Below are 17,249 nucleotides of genomic sequence, written 5' to 3'. Positions count from 1 at the left end.
TTCCCTGAAGTGACTTCGCACACCTGTCATGTGGTTGCTTGCCCCATTATCTAAGTACCATAGACTTTCATCTTCTGCAGCGTACCTTACTGGTTCTATGCGTTCTTCGTTTAACAGAACCCTTTCTTGAACAACGTTTTCTTCTTGTATTGCCATTAGCAATACGGGTGCTTCGTCTTCCTCGACGACATTTGAGTGTTCTTGTACAACATCTTTCTCGAGACAGTCTTTCTTAAAGTGTCCGAACTTTTGACACTTGAACCACTGGATCTTACTTGTGTCTGTTTGATTCCTTCCAAACTTCCTTCAATTCCTAGAATTTCCACCTCTAGGTCTATGTGAAGATCCTTCATTCTTAGTGCCTTGCTTGTCTTTATTATCTCGCCAATTTCCATGCGGTTGGTTGAACCTGCCACGCCCACGGTTTCCGAACTGTCTTCCTCTGCCTGAGTTATTGTCATGATGTGTAAACATCAATCTATCTTGGCTATCTCATGGGATTCATTTCTTTAACCTTAGCCTTTCCTTGTAAGTCTTTAATCTTCCGATTGCTTCTTCTAGCGTCATTGTTTCTAGATCGGAGTATTGTTCCATGGAGGCGACAATCTGAGTAAAATTATCTGGCACAACATTTAGGAGTTTGCGTACCAGAGTCGGTTGACTCAGTGTTGTCCCTAATTCACTTGCCCGTGTAACAACACTGTTTATATTTGCGGAGAAAGAGTCCACAATGTCATCTTCTTTCATTTGCATTAACTCGAATTCTGACATTAGTGTATGCCAACGAGCCTTTTGTACCCGATCAACGGCAACATGTCTTGTTTTCAAAATTTCCCAAATTTCATTTGCAGTCTTGCAATTTGTAACTTGCAATACGAAATCTTCCGGTATTGCTTGGAACAAATAAGCAATTGCCGACTTATCTTTCTTAACATCCGACTGTGTATTCTCTGTCGGTTCAATCGTTCCCCAAAGTCCATTCGCTTCCAAAATCGTTTTGATGCGAATTGCCCAAACCGTATAGTTTGTCGGTTTCAAGATTGGACACTGAAATTGGGAAAGAGAACTTCCTTCCTTTTGAATTACAATTTGTGGATTTGGTCTGGTTATTCCAGACATATCTTCTGACCGAACAATCTTCACTTTTTAATAAACTTTATTTTCATGGTTTCACTAAACCTCTAATCCTTAACCCGCGATTTCCCATAACGCGTAATAATAAAACGATCCAATTCCTACTAAACCCCGGAATCAAAACCCTAGATTGCTAACCCCTGGTTCGATAACCTTGAACCGAAAATAAAACTGAACTTGTGAATTGAAAAAAATAATAAAAAACCGGATCGCGAAAACCCTGCGATTCGATGCGCCTAGATGCTCTGATACCAATTGTTGCCCAGAATGATTTTTGATCTCTAGAACGTAAATGATAAACTAAACTTTCATATAACTGAATTCGAATACATGAGTTATTTACAATGAATGAATCTATCCCTATTTATAGTGTTCAAAGGGTGCAAGTGTAAAGATGTGTCCTTTCACGAACAGGTGCGTCTCTTGAATCTTGTGGATGAGAATGAACATGAACAGATGTGTCTATTGAATCCAAAAGTCGTGTCCGTTCCTTCTTTGCTTGCTGCCGTCGACCGAAAAGGTGTGTCCAAGGGACACATCGATTCCCTTAGGGTGTCGGTTACAATCTTTCAGTTTTACACCTTCAGTCCCTATATTTCATAACTACCTTCTAAAACTACTTTAAACTAAATACTAATTGATATGAAGGGATTAGTATTTCATAATCGAGCTAGCAATGCTGAAAGAAAACAAATTGAAAATTGCAAATATATTCTTCGATATGCATAAATTAGAAAGACCAAGCATCTTGCAGATTTTTAGTACAATATGTTTTTCAGTTTTTAAAGTAGCTATGCGCCTATGAATATTTTGATTTGACTCGTATATCAGGATATAACTTTGGAACTGCGAGTATTTCTGGAAGCAGCTTCTTTATGCGCCGGGATATAGATAATATTTGTAGACATCTCACTTTCTCCATAGCTTACCATTAGCTTCGCTACGGGCAGGATTGTACTAGACACGGTTGTTGTTGTTTATGCATCTTGCATAGTTATTTACAGAAAGTAACGGTTTATGACACCAAATGAAACTTAATATTAATATGCCACATGGCTCGTGTATGTCAAATATGAAATGTGCAACAAAGCTAACTAACCAAGCACAATTGTGTTGAAGGTCGTTGGATCGGCATAATGGCAAGGAGGTGCACCCAAAAGAGTGAGATGGAAATCTGATGGCTTTTGGCGAAACTGTAGTGAAAGGAAAAAACAGCGACTGGGTTGTTAGGTGGATTCGGTAGGAAACCCATAATAAAGAGAAAAAGAGTGATTTAAGGAACTCTCCATGTGGGGTACTTTTGTTAACCCTAGACTTGGTGAAAATGTATATTAGCTTTTAAAACCTTTTGAGGTCTATCCCTTTCTATATGGAAACATATATATTGAACTTTATACCATCTGGATCAATATTTAAGCTTAAAATATAGTGAGTTAGTTTTGAATTCTTAATACCATCTGGTTCCATACTTATTCTTTAAAATATAGTGGTGTGAAGTTGAAACGATTTTATTCACTTCTCATTTTTTTCTGCTAAACTTTATATGCTCTATGAATTATTAAAAAATAAATGAACATGTTAGAATCCAGATTCGGTAGGAGCTTTAATTGTTGTAACCTATCTTTATTTCACTTTTGTAATTTCTATTTTCACACTTGAGTAAATTAAATTACTTTAAGCTTTGATAATAAAATTGTTGTTTAAGAAAAATGTGTCTCGACTTTACACACAAGTATAAGACCCACTAAGATTATACGGAGTGGGCGTTGGAAGTTGGCGTGAAAGCCTCTCCATGTCGGGCACACCGACCCGTGGTTGACGTGGTGTGTGGGGCGGAAAAAACTTCATCGGCGTGGAGCACATATGGTGATGAGGTTGTGTGCAATGGTTGGTTGTGGTTAGTCATTGGACCCTAATAGCATTAATAAAAAAAGATTTTTTTAATTTTAAAAACTAAATAACTCACTCTATTTAAAATCCAACCCATTCCACTATTTTTACTAAAAACTCATCTACCCCACTAAAAAAATTATAAAATCTCTTAAGTTTTATAAAAAAAATGCTTCCCCAGAATCGTTCTTTCGATCCGAATAAATTGTATGGTATAGGTGAAATACCAAATACTACTTCGCCTCAACCGACTCAACTTTGTTCTTTCGATCTGAACATAATGGCATACAGGCATCTTCTTCCGAACCTCCCTATGCTTTTTCCATCACAGATGCAAAACCTCCCTCAATAACAACCGCTCACTCCTCTATCCCAAACGTCCCCTACACCCTAATCCTTACCCAAGACGCAACCTACACCTGAACCCTCTACGCGAAAAAAAAAAAAAAACGAAAGAAGGAAAAAGCCAAAGAGGATCGTCGCGTCTATTCATGGACAAATGATGAAGGTGTAGTGTTGACGAAAGTTTGGCTTTCTATTTCGGAGAACTCAGTTCTAAGTATAATGTATTTTATATTTGTTGTGAATATGTTTAAAAAATGATTTAATTTTTTTTATATTAATAGTATTTTTCTTAAAATAGGTAACAATCAATAGGGTGACGATCTTTGAAATCGAATAAGTGACCTTTACCACACAATGTTGGGACAAGATTACTATAAGTCCCAAAAACTTGGATCTTTTAATGATATCAAACAAACACCAAGTCTGGGCGGAATCCAAACTTGTTGAGATTCAAGAAAAAACAGAAAAACAAGAACACCGAAAATACTTTTAACTCACATACGTTTCTATTACTATTGATTAGCAAAAACGTCTGGTATGAGTACACAAACATCACAAAATCGCCTCCCTCTCTATCTCTATGGAATTCTGTAACTTGGAGGTCTAAAGCTAGTTTGTGAAATAAACTAGCTTAAATACCTAGGTAAGCCCATTTTCCACGTGGACTCCCCTTGGGCTTGCCTGGCCCACATGGCCTTAGGCATGGCTCAAATGACCTAAACAGGTCCAAACCTAATACAAACTAACCCAATTAAATCCCAGTTCGCTACCATAGCCCATTGAATATATTTGATACGTCAGTCTTACACTGCTAGGGCCTAACAATCTCCCCATAGACTGATGCATCAAATTGTCTTCATAGCATGAATTTAGCAACGTCTTCAACGATGTCTATGGCTGTCGCTTTGATGTAGGTGTTGAGTAAGTTCTTGACTTCTGAACTCTCAGCATTGGGTCTCTTTCTTTTTCTCTTGTGGTTAGCTTCATATCAGGATCTCAATCAGCTTTGCTTGAAAATCTTGTTAAAAAGAATGTAAGAGGAGGATTCTCAACAACTTTTTTCTTCTTCAATCTTTCTCTTTCAAGCAGGTTCACTGGTACTTCTTCAAAAGTACTATCATTGTCAGACGATGACTTGTATTTGGTTCTTCTGACTCAGGTATATCTTGTTGTTGTGATGCTTCATGCTTTGTCAGCAGCTAACAACAACTCATTCTTCATCAACCACTGTTTCTTGATTTAAATCAGGTTCTGCACATGTTCATGAATTTATAAGCAACATTTTTATGCAACTGATGAAAGTACCATATGAACACTTAGTACATCTAAGTACTTGTACTCAGATTTCACAATTCAAATTTTGATGTGTTGTAAAATACACATATTTGTTCCGTGTAAATTGTATAGTTTTTGTATAATTTTTATTTGTTTTATTTAGTTTTTAGTATTAGATTACATTATTTGGTGTTTTAACAGGTCCTGACGCAAATGGAGCGGAAACGAGTAATAAATAAATAACTAGCCAGCTGAGTATAGTAGACTGTCAATTGAACTAAAATCGCCACTATTTTCCTTGATCGGGTCGAACCCACTTATCTCTATATTATTATTATTATTATTATTATTATTATTATTATTATTATTATTATTATTATTATTTATGGCCATAGATATCAAAGAAAAAAAAAGAGGTATCATAATTCTTTTCGAAAAGCAACAGTGGAGGAATTGGCTATTTTTATTCAAGAAAATCATAGTGGAGGCTTCCTATTTTTCGGATGAAGTCTTAGTGGGCCGCCAAACATGAACATGTTAGAATGTTTTCGTAATTCGGCTTTGGGCCATAGGGCAACAAGCACAAAGGTGGTAGTCACCTATTATAATATGAGATCATCATCAATAGTTTGTGGGGCAGATACAAAAAGCAACAGACGACAAAACTTTAAGGGCAGTTGGGTCGCACGAAGAAGAAAAGAAAGATAGGACGGCACATGTTTTGGCGCAAGCATCAGAAAAAATAAAAAACACATTCGGTTCGTGTTTTAGCATCGCGGGTTCGATATTATTCTTAATATTCTAATCTTTTGCATTGAATCCATGTCGTATTTGATTTTTAGAACTGAGATTGATATGTTCTCATTTAATACGAGTAGCTAAACTTTTTAAATTACCTGGGTTGTGATGAACTAGTTGATTGCAATGCATAGTGGACATGATTTCGGTTATTTGGTGTGATTTACATAATTTTTCCTTGTAATTGTTCTTGATATTGCATGTTGGTATGTTTTGATTATTTTATTTGTCAATAAATTCAGCGGTTTAGACACGAAGAAATTCCCCCTAGACTTAGGATTTAATTTAATTCGGTTATCTTAGGATTTTCGGGTTGAATATTGTGTTGAGAAATTGACCAAGTTGACTAATAATTAAAATCACTATATTAAAACGTGCATCCTCATCTTGTGACTCGAAAGACGATCAGGGTGAGCTAGGTTATTAGCTAATTATTGGTGGGTAGATTGAGTGACCGATAGCTCGGGCTCGTTTATTGCATCGTAGTTAAGGTTTCATAGATTTCAATTATCAAGGTTGGGTTTGCTTTGCGATTTGAGGGTTTTGGGGGTAAAGTTGCTTTCATTGCTTGATTTTCGTAGGATTTGGTATCGATAGCTCGAGCCGGTTCGTTCTAGCACTTCACATTTAGTCTTGCTTTTTCGTTTAGGACATCTCTAGCGGGGGGTCAATCGAGGGAAATAGATATTTAACCGTTATCATTGTCACATTAGCATTGCATGATTCTAGGGATTCGATACCTAGGTAGTCCTTATCTCATATATTTGACCACAATTTGCTCTCGTGTTTGCTTCGTTTTGCTTGTTTTGTTTCCTACGTCTTCTTATTTAATTTAGTTAATATTTAATTATTAAAAATCACTTCAAAACAAATCTAAAAGTTAACTATATATTCGATAGAGGTTCATTATCTAAAGTTTGCGTATAGTGTCCACGGATTGATATCCAGTCTTGCCATCTACACTACACTGCGACCGATGCACTTGCCGATTGTGTGTGGTTTAGGTTGTGATTCCATTTTTAAAACTTGTTCGAATTTAATATACACATTTTCACACATCAAGGTTTTGGCGCCGTTGCCAGGGACACTGGCACTTTAGAGAACGACCCGAGTCGTCTATTTAGTTGTTTACTTGCTTTCGTAGATTTCCATTGCCTTTAGGTGCCTTTTGCTTACAATTTGTGCCTTTAGGGTTAGATTTGCTTTAGTTTTTAGATTAGTTGTCTCAGTACACATTCCATCTTCTGGCTTTCACTATGGGTGACGCTGATCCCCCAATTAGGAGAGTTGTTGCAGACTACGCCCGGCCGAACGCGGCCAATGCTCGATCCAGCATTACCCGACCCGCTATCGGAGTTAATCGCTGGCAGATTCCGCCTGAGATCATCACGATGGTTACGAACACCATCCAGTTCCATGGGTTACCTTCTGAGGACCCGAATGTCCATCTTTCTCGATTTTCAGCTATCTGTGATACGTTTCTGGGGCAGGGCGTCAGCGAGGACGCCTGCAAGCTGCGTCTATTCCCATTCTCACTTGTTGATCGAGCCCATGCTTGGTTGGAATCCCTTCCTGCGGGATCCATCACCACTTGGGCTGGGATGAAAGACAAGTTCTTGGGCAAGTACTTTCCTCTTGCCAAAACTGCTCGTCTGAGGAGCATGATTCAAGAGTTTCGCCAAAAGGAGGGAGAGTCGTTCTACGAGACATGGGAGCGTTTCAAGGAGTTGTTACTCAAGTGTCCTCATCACGGATTCGAGGATTGGGCGTTAGTTGAGAAGTTCTATTATGGAGTGACGCCCGCCACGAGGAATATGCTGAACACTACTGCTGGTGGCAATCTGATGACCGCCAAAACACCAGAGGAGTGCACTGAGATGTTCGAGGATATAGCGATGAGTAGCTACGAATTTCCTGATTCTAGAGAAACGACTTTTACACAGAGAGGGGTGTATAGGGTCGATGAAGTCACTAGGATGCAAGCACAGATTGACGCTCTGCAAAAGCTGGTGGGTGATATGAAGATACAGAAGGAGCAGCTACGCGAGATATGTACTGGGAGGCATGACACGACCGCGTGTCCTATTGCTCCTACTGAGTCACTAGAGCAGGTAGAGTTTGTGAGTAATCAAAATCAAGGAAATTTCGGGGAGCGTTACAATTCGAATTGGAAGAATCACCTGAATTTCAGCTGGAAGAACAACAACCCACCGGGGTTTCAGCCGCATCAGAGTTTGTTTCAGGACGCAGGAGCAGGAGCGAGTTCAGGTGCGAATAACTCGACATTAGAGGAGATGCTAAGGAAGAAACAAAAGACGTTAGCTCAGCAGACTCAGCTGCTTACACAGTTCATCACGCAGGAGGATGCTCGACATCGGGAGACACAGGTAAGGTTCTTGGAGCACGAGACTTTCATGAAAAATCAGAGCGCATCATTCCAAAACCTTGAGAGGACAGTAGGTTCGCTGGCCGATCAGCTGAACCAAAGACCTCAGGGCGGTCTCCCTAGTAGCACAGTTGGAAATCCGAATGCCACTGCAAAGGCTGTTACTACGAGGAGTGGTCGAGGAGGTGTAGAGGTCGAGCCGGTAGTCGATGAGGACCCGGAGGTCGACGAGGAGATTGAGATGGAGACACCAGCTGGCAAAGTGCACCCTAGGCTGCGCCCAGCAAGTACAACACAGTCCAGTGGGTCTTCAGGAGAGAAGAAGGAGGCAGAGAAGGAGCCGATGAGGGTGTATAAACCGACACCCCCTTACCCAGGTCGGTTAGTGAAGGCTAAGAACGCAGAGCAGTACAACAAGTTCCTCGAGATGTTGAAGAAGCTGCATGTAAACATCCCGTTCGTAGAGGCCCTATCAAATATGCCGAAGTACGCGAAGTTTTTGAAGGATCTTCTTATAAATAAGAAGAAATTAGAGGATCTTTCGACTGCCACATTGAGCGGGGAGTGTTCTGCCGTCTTGCAGAACAAGCTACCGAAGAAGGTGTCTGATCCCGGTAGCTTCACGATTCCGTGTCTGATCGGAAATCTCACCGTTAGCAATGCGCTGGCAGACCTAGGGGCTAGCATAAATCTTATGCCATATTCCATCTTTGCTAAGCTCAATCTAGGCGAGCCGTCTCCTACGCGCATGAGTCTTCAGTTGGCTGATCGATCAGTGAAGTTCCCAATGGGCGTTGTGGAGAACATGTTGGTAAAGGTCGACAAATTCGTATTTCCAGCTGACTTCGTCATCCTTGACATGGACGAAGACTCTGAGGTCCCGTTGATTTTAGGTCGTCCATTCCTTGCCACTGCACGCGCACTCATTGACGTGTACGACGGCAAATTGACTCTTCGAGTTGATGAGGATAAGGTCACATTCGACATTCAGCATTCCATGAGGCATACCCAGCAGCATGATGACACTCTATTTTTTATCGATACTCTTATGTCACATGTGGGTAGCCTCCTCAGCGAGGTTTGCGGGAGAGATGCGTCTGATATGCATGTTGCGAGTGTGGATGATCAGGGGAGTGGGGTCACTGAGTTGGATGTTAAGCAGGACCCTCTGTCGCAGGCTACCGAGCCTCCCCCTAGATTTGAGGTGTTTGAGGTCGTCAAAGAAGAAGAAAAAATGGCTGACGAGTTTGATAGCTGGCCCGTGAAGGAAGCAGATGTTGGATTCCCACTCACACCAACAAGAACACGAGAGAAGGCGCAAAGAAGCTTGGATCAACATGTTGTAAGGGTGCAAAGATGGTATAAAAAGGAGGAACCACTTAAGTTTGCACAACACCATTCTCCTCATTACATGCCACGAATCAAGTTTGGTCCAGGTAAGTTTAAATATTGGTGGGTTGACCCGTTTGAGTTTTCTAGGTTGTTTTTCAATTTCACAAGTGATTTTTTATTGAAAACTGGAAAAAGGGTGGAATTGAACGGGTTAGACCGAGGTTGGATAAAGGAGAAACCTCCAGATTGAATTCAAGTGTGGGGAGGTTTTGTAAAGTTTTGTAATTTTATTTATTTGGTATATTCTAGGTAGTTTGTGATACGTGTTTATTTGTATATTGAGTCGTTTATTTTGTACCATGAGTCTAAGTTAGTTTTTGAGTCAATGTTTTTTTTTTTTTTTTTTTTGTCGAGTCGGTACTGCTTGGTTTTTGCTTGTTTTTGTTTATGCAGGTTTGGATATGTACCACCCGTACTCAATCTCCATTCGGGTGATTTCGGAGCTGTACACCAATTTCAAGGAAGTTACCAAGTGTACTAGTCAGAGTCAAAGCCGATCGCGAAGGAAATGCTATACGATCGTGTACGAGTTCGGATTGAAGACACGCGCAGTTGGCACTGATTTTTTGTCCTAACCAGCTAAGTCCTTTCCGATTCGTTATCTTTTTATTTTGTATATTATTTTAGGTTTTATTTCTTATTTATTTTTAGTTGTCTTTCATCCTACATTGGGGATAATGTAAATTTTAAGTGTGGGGATGGGAGACTACGTTTTTTAGGTAGTTTTGAGTAAAAAAAAAAAAACAAAACAAAACAAAAAAAAACAAAAAAATTGAAAAATTGAAAAAAAAGTGAGTTTGTTGCGAGTCCCGGTCCTTTAGCGCATAGAAAACGAAAAACCTTTTCAAAATGTCGGTCAAAAACGGTTTAATTGTCGAATTTACGAGTCGAGAGCACATGTTTCTTTAAGTTGCTGGATAGTAGGTTGACTGAATCGGTTTTTTTGAAAGTAAAAGGTTTTGGGATGCCTAGGATAGTGGATTGAGCCGGAGAGTGATTGATTGTGCATTGTCGATATCGGTAGCCCTTATTTACCACATGATAGTGAGATTTGAGCCTTTACATGTGTCATATTTATATGTTTACTACTTTCGTTTCATGTGTGTTTACCGACTTTGTTGCATTACTTTAGAACTTGTGCGTTTTGATACGGTTTGAGACCTTCGGTTAGGATTTGGCATGGATATGATAGAGGCATTAGGATCACCTTTTGTTTAGCCTCGTGTTTTGACCCGTTTCACCAATAACCTTAGTTACACCACTTTGAGCCTAGCCTTTCGTTTGTTACCCATTTATGATTTGATAGCCGGATCGTATTACGTGATGTTTATATGTGATTGAATGAAAAAAAAGAGAAAAAATATATATATAAAAAAATGAAAAAAAGAGAGAAAATTGAAAATTGAAAAAAAAGAAAAAAAATAGAATAAAGTTATAGGTCAAAATGACCAATATGTTAGTATTTTGTTTCGTGCATATCCGGTTTTTCGTGTGTTTACGTCTTTAGCCATATATTCCCAAAATGAAAAAAAAAGAAAAAAAAACCTACCTTTAGCCCTTACCTACCCAATAAAGCCCTCTTGATCCGTGTTAAATCTCAACAAATAGGTGGAAATCTGATTGACGTACAAGCTTATAATAGTATGCTTCATAGTTTGGTTTTGAGAGTTCACTCAAAATTACATATTTATCAGCCGAGAGATGAGTGATATTGTGAGGGGTATTGACATTGCATGATTGGTTGCTCGAGGGTAAGAAAAGCTTGATTAGGTAGGCCCGTTTTTATATAAATGTTACGATTCGTCAACCTTTTGAACGATGTAAGTCTTGTGAAACTGTTGTGTTTGATGATTTCGTAGTTCGCATTTTAACTTGTTCGAGATTTACGTTTTTGTTAAAGTGTTTGAGTTAGACATGCTGCTTAGGATTTTGCTTAGGGACAAGCAAAAGGTTAAGTGTGGGGATATTTGATGTGTTGTAAAATACACATATTTGTCCCGTGTGAATTGTATAGTTTTTGTATAATTTTTATTTGTTTTATTTAGATTTTAGTATTAGATTACATTATTTGGTGTTTTGGCAGGTCCTGACGCAAATGGAGCGGAAACGAGTAATAAACAAATAACCAGCCAGTTGAGTATAGTAGACTGTCAATGACTGAACTAAAATCGCCACTATTTTCCTTGATCGGGTCGAACCCACTTATCTCTATATTATTATTATTATTATTATTATTATTATTATTATTATTATTATTATTATTATTATTATTATTATTATTATTATTATTATTATTATTATTATTATTATTATTATTATTATTATTATTATTATTATTATTATTATTATTATTATTATTATTATTATTATTATTATTATTATTATTATTATTATTATTATTATTATTATTATTATTATTATTATTATTATTATTATTATTATTATTATTATTATTATTATTATTATTATTATTATTATTATTATTATTATTATTATTATTATTATTATTATTATTATTATTATTATTATTATTATTATTATTATTATTATTATTATTATTATTATTATTATTATTATTATTATTATTATTATTTATGGCCATAGATATCAAAGAAAAAAAAGAGATATCATAATTCTTTTTGAAAAGCAAGAGTGGAGGAATTGGATATTTTTATTCAAGAAAATCATAATGGAGGCTTCCTATTTTTCGGATGAAGTCTTAGTGGGCCGCCAAACATGAACATGTTAGAATGTTTTCGTAATTTGGCTTTGGGCCATAGGGCAACAAGCGCAAAGGTGGTAGTCACACGAAGAAGAAAAGAATGTTATAATATGAGATCATCATCAATAGTTGGGGGGGGGGGGGGGGGGGCAGAAAACTTGAAGGGCAGTTGGGTCGCACGAAGAAGAAAAGAAAGATAGGACGGCACATGTTTTGGCGCAAGCAACAGAAAAAATAAAAAACACATTCGGTTCGTGTTTGAGCATCGCGGGTTCGATATTATTCTTAATATTCTAATCTTTTGCATTGAATCCATATCGTATTTGATTTTTAGAACTGAGATTGATATGTTCTTATTTAATATGAGTAGCTAAACTTTTTAAATTACCTGGGTTGAGATGAACTAGTTGATTGCAATGCATAGTGGACATGATTTCGGTTATTTGGTGTGATTTACATAATTTTTCCTTGTAATTGTTCTTGATATTGCATGTTGGTATGTTTTGATTATTTTATTAGTCAATAAATTCAGCGGTTTAGGCACGAAGAAATTCCCCCTAGACTTAGGATTCAATTTAATTCGGTTATCTTAGGATTTTCGGGTTGAATATTGTGTTGAGAAATTGACCAAGTTGACTAATAATTAAAATCACTATATTAAAACGTGCATCCTCATCTTGTAACTCGAAAGACGATCAGGGTGAGCTAGGTTATTAGCTAATTATTGGTGGGTAGATTGGGTGACCGATAGCTTGGGCTCGTTTATTGCATCGTAATTAAGGTTTCCTAGGATTTCAATTATCAAGGTTGGGTTTGCTTTGCGATTTGAGGGTTTTGGGGGTAAAGTTGCTTTCATTGCTTGATTTTCGTAGTATTTGGTATCGATAGCTCGAGCCGGTTCGTTCTAGCACTTCACATTTAGTCTTGCTTTTTCGTTTGGGACATCTCTAGCGGGGGGTCAATCGAGGGAAATAGATATTTAACCGTTATCATTGTCACATTAGCATTGCATGATTCTAGGGATTCGATACCTAGGTAGTCCTTATCTCATATATATTTGACCATAATTTGCTCTAGTGTTTGCTTCGTTTTGCTTGTTTTGTTTCCTACATCTTCTTATTTAATTTAGTTAATATTTAATTTTTAAAAATCACTTCAAAACAAATCTAAAAGTTAACTATATATTCGATAGAGGTTCATTATCTAAAGTTTGCGTATAGTGTCCACGGTTTGATATCCGGTCTTGCCATCTACACTACACTGCGACCGGTACACTTGCCGATTGTGTGTGGTTTAGGTTGTGATTCCATTTTTAAAACTTGTTCGAATTTAATATACACATTTTCACACATCAAATTTCTTTCAACTTTAATATGATCAGTCAATTCTTCAAGAATGGTTAATAATATTTTAATAAAACAAATAAAACACTCTATTTTTGGATTTTCTATTTTTCTAATTTTTAAATAGATAAGAACATAAACAAGAATAAAGAAACTAACTCAAATAGTTATAATATACAATTACAATTGCAGTGGGATCAAAATCGTTCTCAGGCTGACTAAGAAACACTTTTCAACACATGCTTAATCAGACTGGTCTGTGTGATTGTCAATATATTTGTCCTCTTAAACATAACGCTCAACTTTTAATTTTCAACCTCGTGATACGATTAAGGTAATATTATACTACAACATCCGTGTGTCCCATACCATGGCATACCCCCGCGGTGATGGTAAGCACAACAATTCATCGTAGCATGTGAGTATACTGAATTCATCCTTTTGATTTTACAACGTCAGGCTATTGATGAACAGGTTAGTACTTTCGTATAGCAGGGTGACCAATATTTGTGTCCAACGAGGGTTAGGCAAATACCTTTTTGGTAGGAATTTTGGTTTAAAAGCACACGAAATTCTCTCGTTGTGAGATTCTCTTCCTTTATGGTGTTTGGCCTCTTTTTGACTCTTTTAAGATATCCTGACCGTGCCTAGGTCTGCATATAATCTGGATGCAATAGAATGACAGACATGATATCCCCGGATGACTTAACAACATAAAGACCTGAAACCTCAGACGTTGGCTATCTATCAACGTATGATTTAAGACCATAAAATCATACGTCGATGGTATGTTACCCGCATGATGTATAGTTCGTTATGTTTATATCACTTGGTATCTTTTATCTCTTTGAGCGTCAAACCTATCGACATATCACAATAGATCCTAGTCTTTTCAGCTATAACACCTTACATGTGTTAATCAAGCCTTTTAACACAAACATTTATTTCAATTCCCATTTGATGCAATAAAATCTTTTTGAATTTTTATGTTTTTCAAATGTTTTTGTATTTTTCTCATTTTCTCTCCCTAAAACAATGTATATTTTCTCCCCCTAAAACAATGCATATGTACATATATCATCCTCTTCCTCCCTAAATTTGTGCGTCACACTATATGCGCAAATTTACCTAATAATGAAAATGTATGTACAAAGTTATAAACAAAAGAAAATGAAACTATTTTTGTTGTTTTTTCTTAACCATTCTGTCATTAGATTGAAGGCTAATCAATGTTAAAATCAAAGCACGAAAATTAAATTGTACCTTTTTGTTGTTCTTATGCTACCTCTCTTATCTCCTCCAAAGGAAACATATCATCTGTAAAAAATATTTGAACTTTTTGAAATAGTGAGATGTTACCCGTTATGTCTCTGGAACAACCGCTATCAACATTCCAAGGATTGTCAACAACTCCTCCTTGGTTGTCCCTAAAAAGTAAGGAGATTTGTAAGACATTGATACCCATGCCGTTGTGGTCCTAGGTTTCCCTGAAGCATCAAAATAAGACACTTCCTTTAAGCACATGTTCTCTTTGGTTTCTAAGATTGGTGATGCTTCTACTTTGCCTTTGGGTTTCCAAATTTGTTTCGGCTTAACAAACGTGTATGTTGCCTTCAGTTGAGCAACTTTAGCTGGTTCAGGTTTATTATTTTTAGAAATAGATTTTTTTGTTCTTGAACAGACTTGCGTTTGTTTTTAGCAGCATTCCAATCCCCATCAGATGGCTTAACCTTGGGATTCACATTCTTCATTTCCTTAGGTGATGATACCTTCATTGGCTTGGAATGGTAGTTATCCTTTTGTGTAACCCTCTGATTTTGAGCATAATAGGGTACATAAGGATGACGTGTGCAGTTTCAAGCAATGTGACCAGGAATGCCACAATTGAAGCATGTTTCTCTCTTCATGTTGAAAGTATTCTGATTAGCTTGATTTGCTCTTGCAGGCCCTGAAGGATGAAGTAGTCCTTTTTGTGCTTGATTTCCTTGCACTTTTCTTGCAAACGAGGATGAATTCGGATGTCTATCCTTGTCATTTGCAGGGGCCTTCTCTTGTGGAGATTTCTTTTGATTTTTCTTGTATTTCTTAGACTACATGTCTTGTTCAGAAATCTCACACGTCTTTCCAAAGGCTTTGTTAACATAGTCAAATGCATATTTCTCGCACTTGCCATTACTGACTGGCTTAACAAAAGCATTTCTCACATCACGAGCCTTTTTATGATCAATTGCAATCCAAATAACCACTTTTTGAATCTTCAATCTCTCATTCATTAATCGTGGCAAACCTTGCTTTGCATCCTACCCATAACCTTCAACCTTATTTAACTAAGGAGAAGGATCACACTCAGTATCATCATTTTATTGATCTCATAGAAAAATCACTTTTTTATCATGCCCTAACTATAAACCCCACAATCTACAAAAGCACTTTACATGATTTCTGGAATACAGCCAAGCTAACCCATGATGACAAAGGAAAAGTGTTGTGCATTAACACAAAGATTGGGGATATAACCATTGTTATCACCCTTGAAATTTTATCACTTCGTCTTCAACTCAAAGATGCTGAAGGGGTTGACAAATTTTTAAAAACTAAGATGGATTTAGAGTTTATTGATCGGGGCTATTATGGGAATACCAAGTATGTCACTTATTAAACGAAAGATTGTGGTCTAGCTCTTAAATTCCTCTTCCACACACTCATGCAATGTTTGTCAGGTAAATCTAGTTCTTGGAACGAAGTTCCATAGTCAACACAGTATATTGCATACTTTATTTAGACTTAATCAAAATTTAAACTTTCAAATCAATTTTTAAAAGATCTGTTATCTAATGTTAACTCAACTTCAAAACTTTTGATGTACCCCAGACTTATCATGGGAATACTAGAAATAGAATTGCCTGAAGAGATCTACAAGATGAGTGTTATCCTTCCCATCAAATCACTTTTAGCTCAAACTTTTACAAGAATGGGAAAGGTCAAAACTGAAGAAAAACTTGTTGAAGAAGAGGTTGTGCCTGTGCAAGGCAGTGACCCTGCACAACCAGCAGTTGAGGAGCAACAACACCCTGAGCCCACTGCTCTTGCTGACCGAAGGGAACAACCTATCCCAGAGGAACCCACAACAACCACCACCAAAAAGAGGATGAATTATTTAGCACAAAAGACTTCTAAATCCTCTAAGCCCACTGCCACTCGCTCAAAAATAACCAAAACAAAGACTACTCGGGAGTCAGGCTGAGACAAAAACTCTTTTTGAGGTCCCTGAGAGTCAGGCTGAAACAAAAACTCAGCCAAAGACTGTAATTATTTCTTCACTATAGTCTTCAGTGCCTCCAGCCAACCAAGCCGACCAAACCATCAGTTTTGCAAAAAGACTCATGAAGGCAGATTATCCAATGTACCAAATAAGGGCACATCTCAACCACAAATCATAGAGATGGAGCAATAGAACACAACCCTGGTACATATGGAATCTAATCCTTACCCACATGAGGAAGAGGCTCATACCTCTCAGGTAAATCCTGATGAGGTGATTGCGGTGGTGGGTTAAATTATTCTTGAGAAAAAACCCACAAGTTTTCAAGAAGATAGTGGGAACATAGCTAAGATCACCCTGCAGGCAATAGCAATACAGCTACTCCATGTTGCTAAAGTACTAGATAGCCAAACTAAAGGAAGTCCCTAGTACCAAGAACAAGGGGCATTAGGAAGTATTTCTATGATTGAAAAGCCACAAATACCTACTGATACAACCACCACAAGTGGGGGAGCAAATGAGTTCATTAATTGAGATGATGCCTAAAACCAACAGTTTAATGAATTGATGGAACAACTGGGTGTCGCATTCTCCAAACTCAACGAGTTGGTCACTAAGATGCCTGACGTGGATCGAGGGTGTATGATTTTAATTATATTTTTAAGTACTTTTTTTTACTCTTTTATCAAGTTTTAAATTTAT

At 37.4% G+C, this 17,249-nt stretch overlaps 2 protein-coding genes and 1 non-coding gene across 3 annotated transcripts; 1 reads left to right on the top strand and 2 right to left on the bottom strand.

Annotated features, from left to right (window-relative positions):
• Positions 1 to 501: 501 nt before the first annotated feature.
• LOC110900968 lies at positions 502 to 1,119 on the bottom strand. The gene has a single exon (XM_022147823.1). It carries the CDS (start codon positions 1,117 to 1,119, stop codon positions 502 to 504), a length of 618 nt encoding a protein of 205 aa, XP_022003515.1.
• Positions 1,120 to 6,698: 5,579 nt separating this feature from the next.
• Positions 6,699 to 9,410, top strand: LOC110900969. The gene has a single exon (XM_022147824.1). The coding sequence runs from the start codon at positions 6,699 to 6,701 to the stop codon at positions 9,408 to 9,410; it is 2,712 nt and encodes a 903-aa protein (XP_022003516.1).
• On the bottom strand, positions 7,092 to 7,198 carry LOC118485995. Its single transcript, XR_004877852.1, has one exon. It is a non-coding gene; the product is annotated as a small nucleolar RNA R71 (small nucleolar RNA).
• Positions 9,411 to 17,249: the final 7,839 nt, after the last annotated feature.

Source organism: Helianthus annuus, chromosome 13, assembly GCF_002127325.2.
Source record: "Helianthus annuus cultivar XRQ/B chromosome 13, HanXRQr2.0-SUNRISE, whole genome shotgun sequence".
NCBI lineage: Eukaryota > Viridiplantae > Streptophyta > Magnoliopsida > Asterales > Asteraceae > Helianthus > Helianthus annuus.
Note: the sequence above shows the minus strand (reverse complement) of the source record. Positions and strands in the feature narration are given on the sequence as shown.

What these genes read in the sequence shown, in the direction of transcription:
- LOC110900968 (XM_022147823.1), bottom strand. Translation starts at nt 1,119, where the DNA reads ATGTCTGGAATAACCAGACCAAATCCACAAATTGTAATTCAAAAGGAA.
- LOC110900969 (XM_022147824.1), top strand. Translation starts at nt 6,699, where the DNA reads ATGGGTGACGCTGATCCCCCAATTAGGAGAGTTGTTGCAGACTACGCC.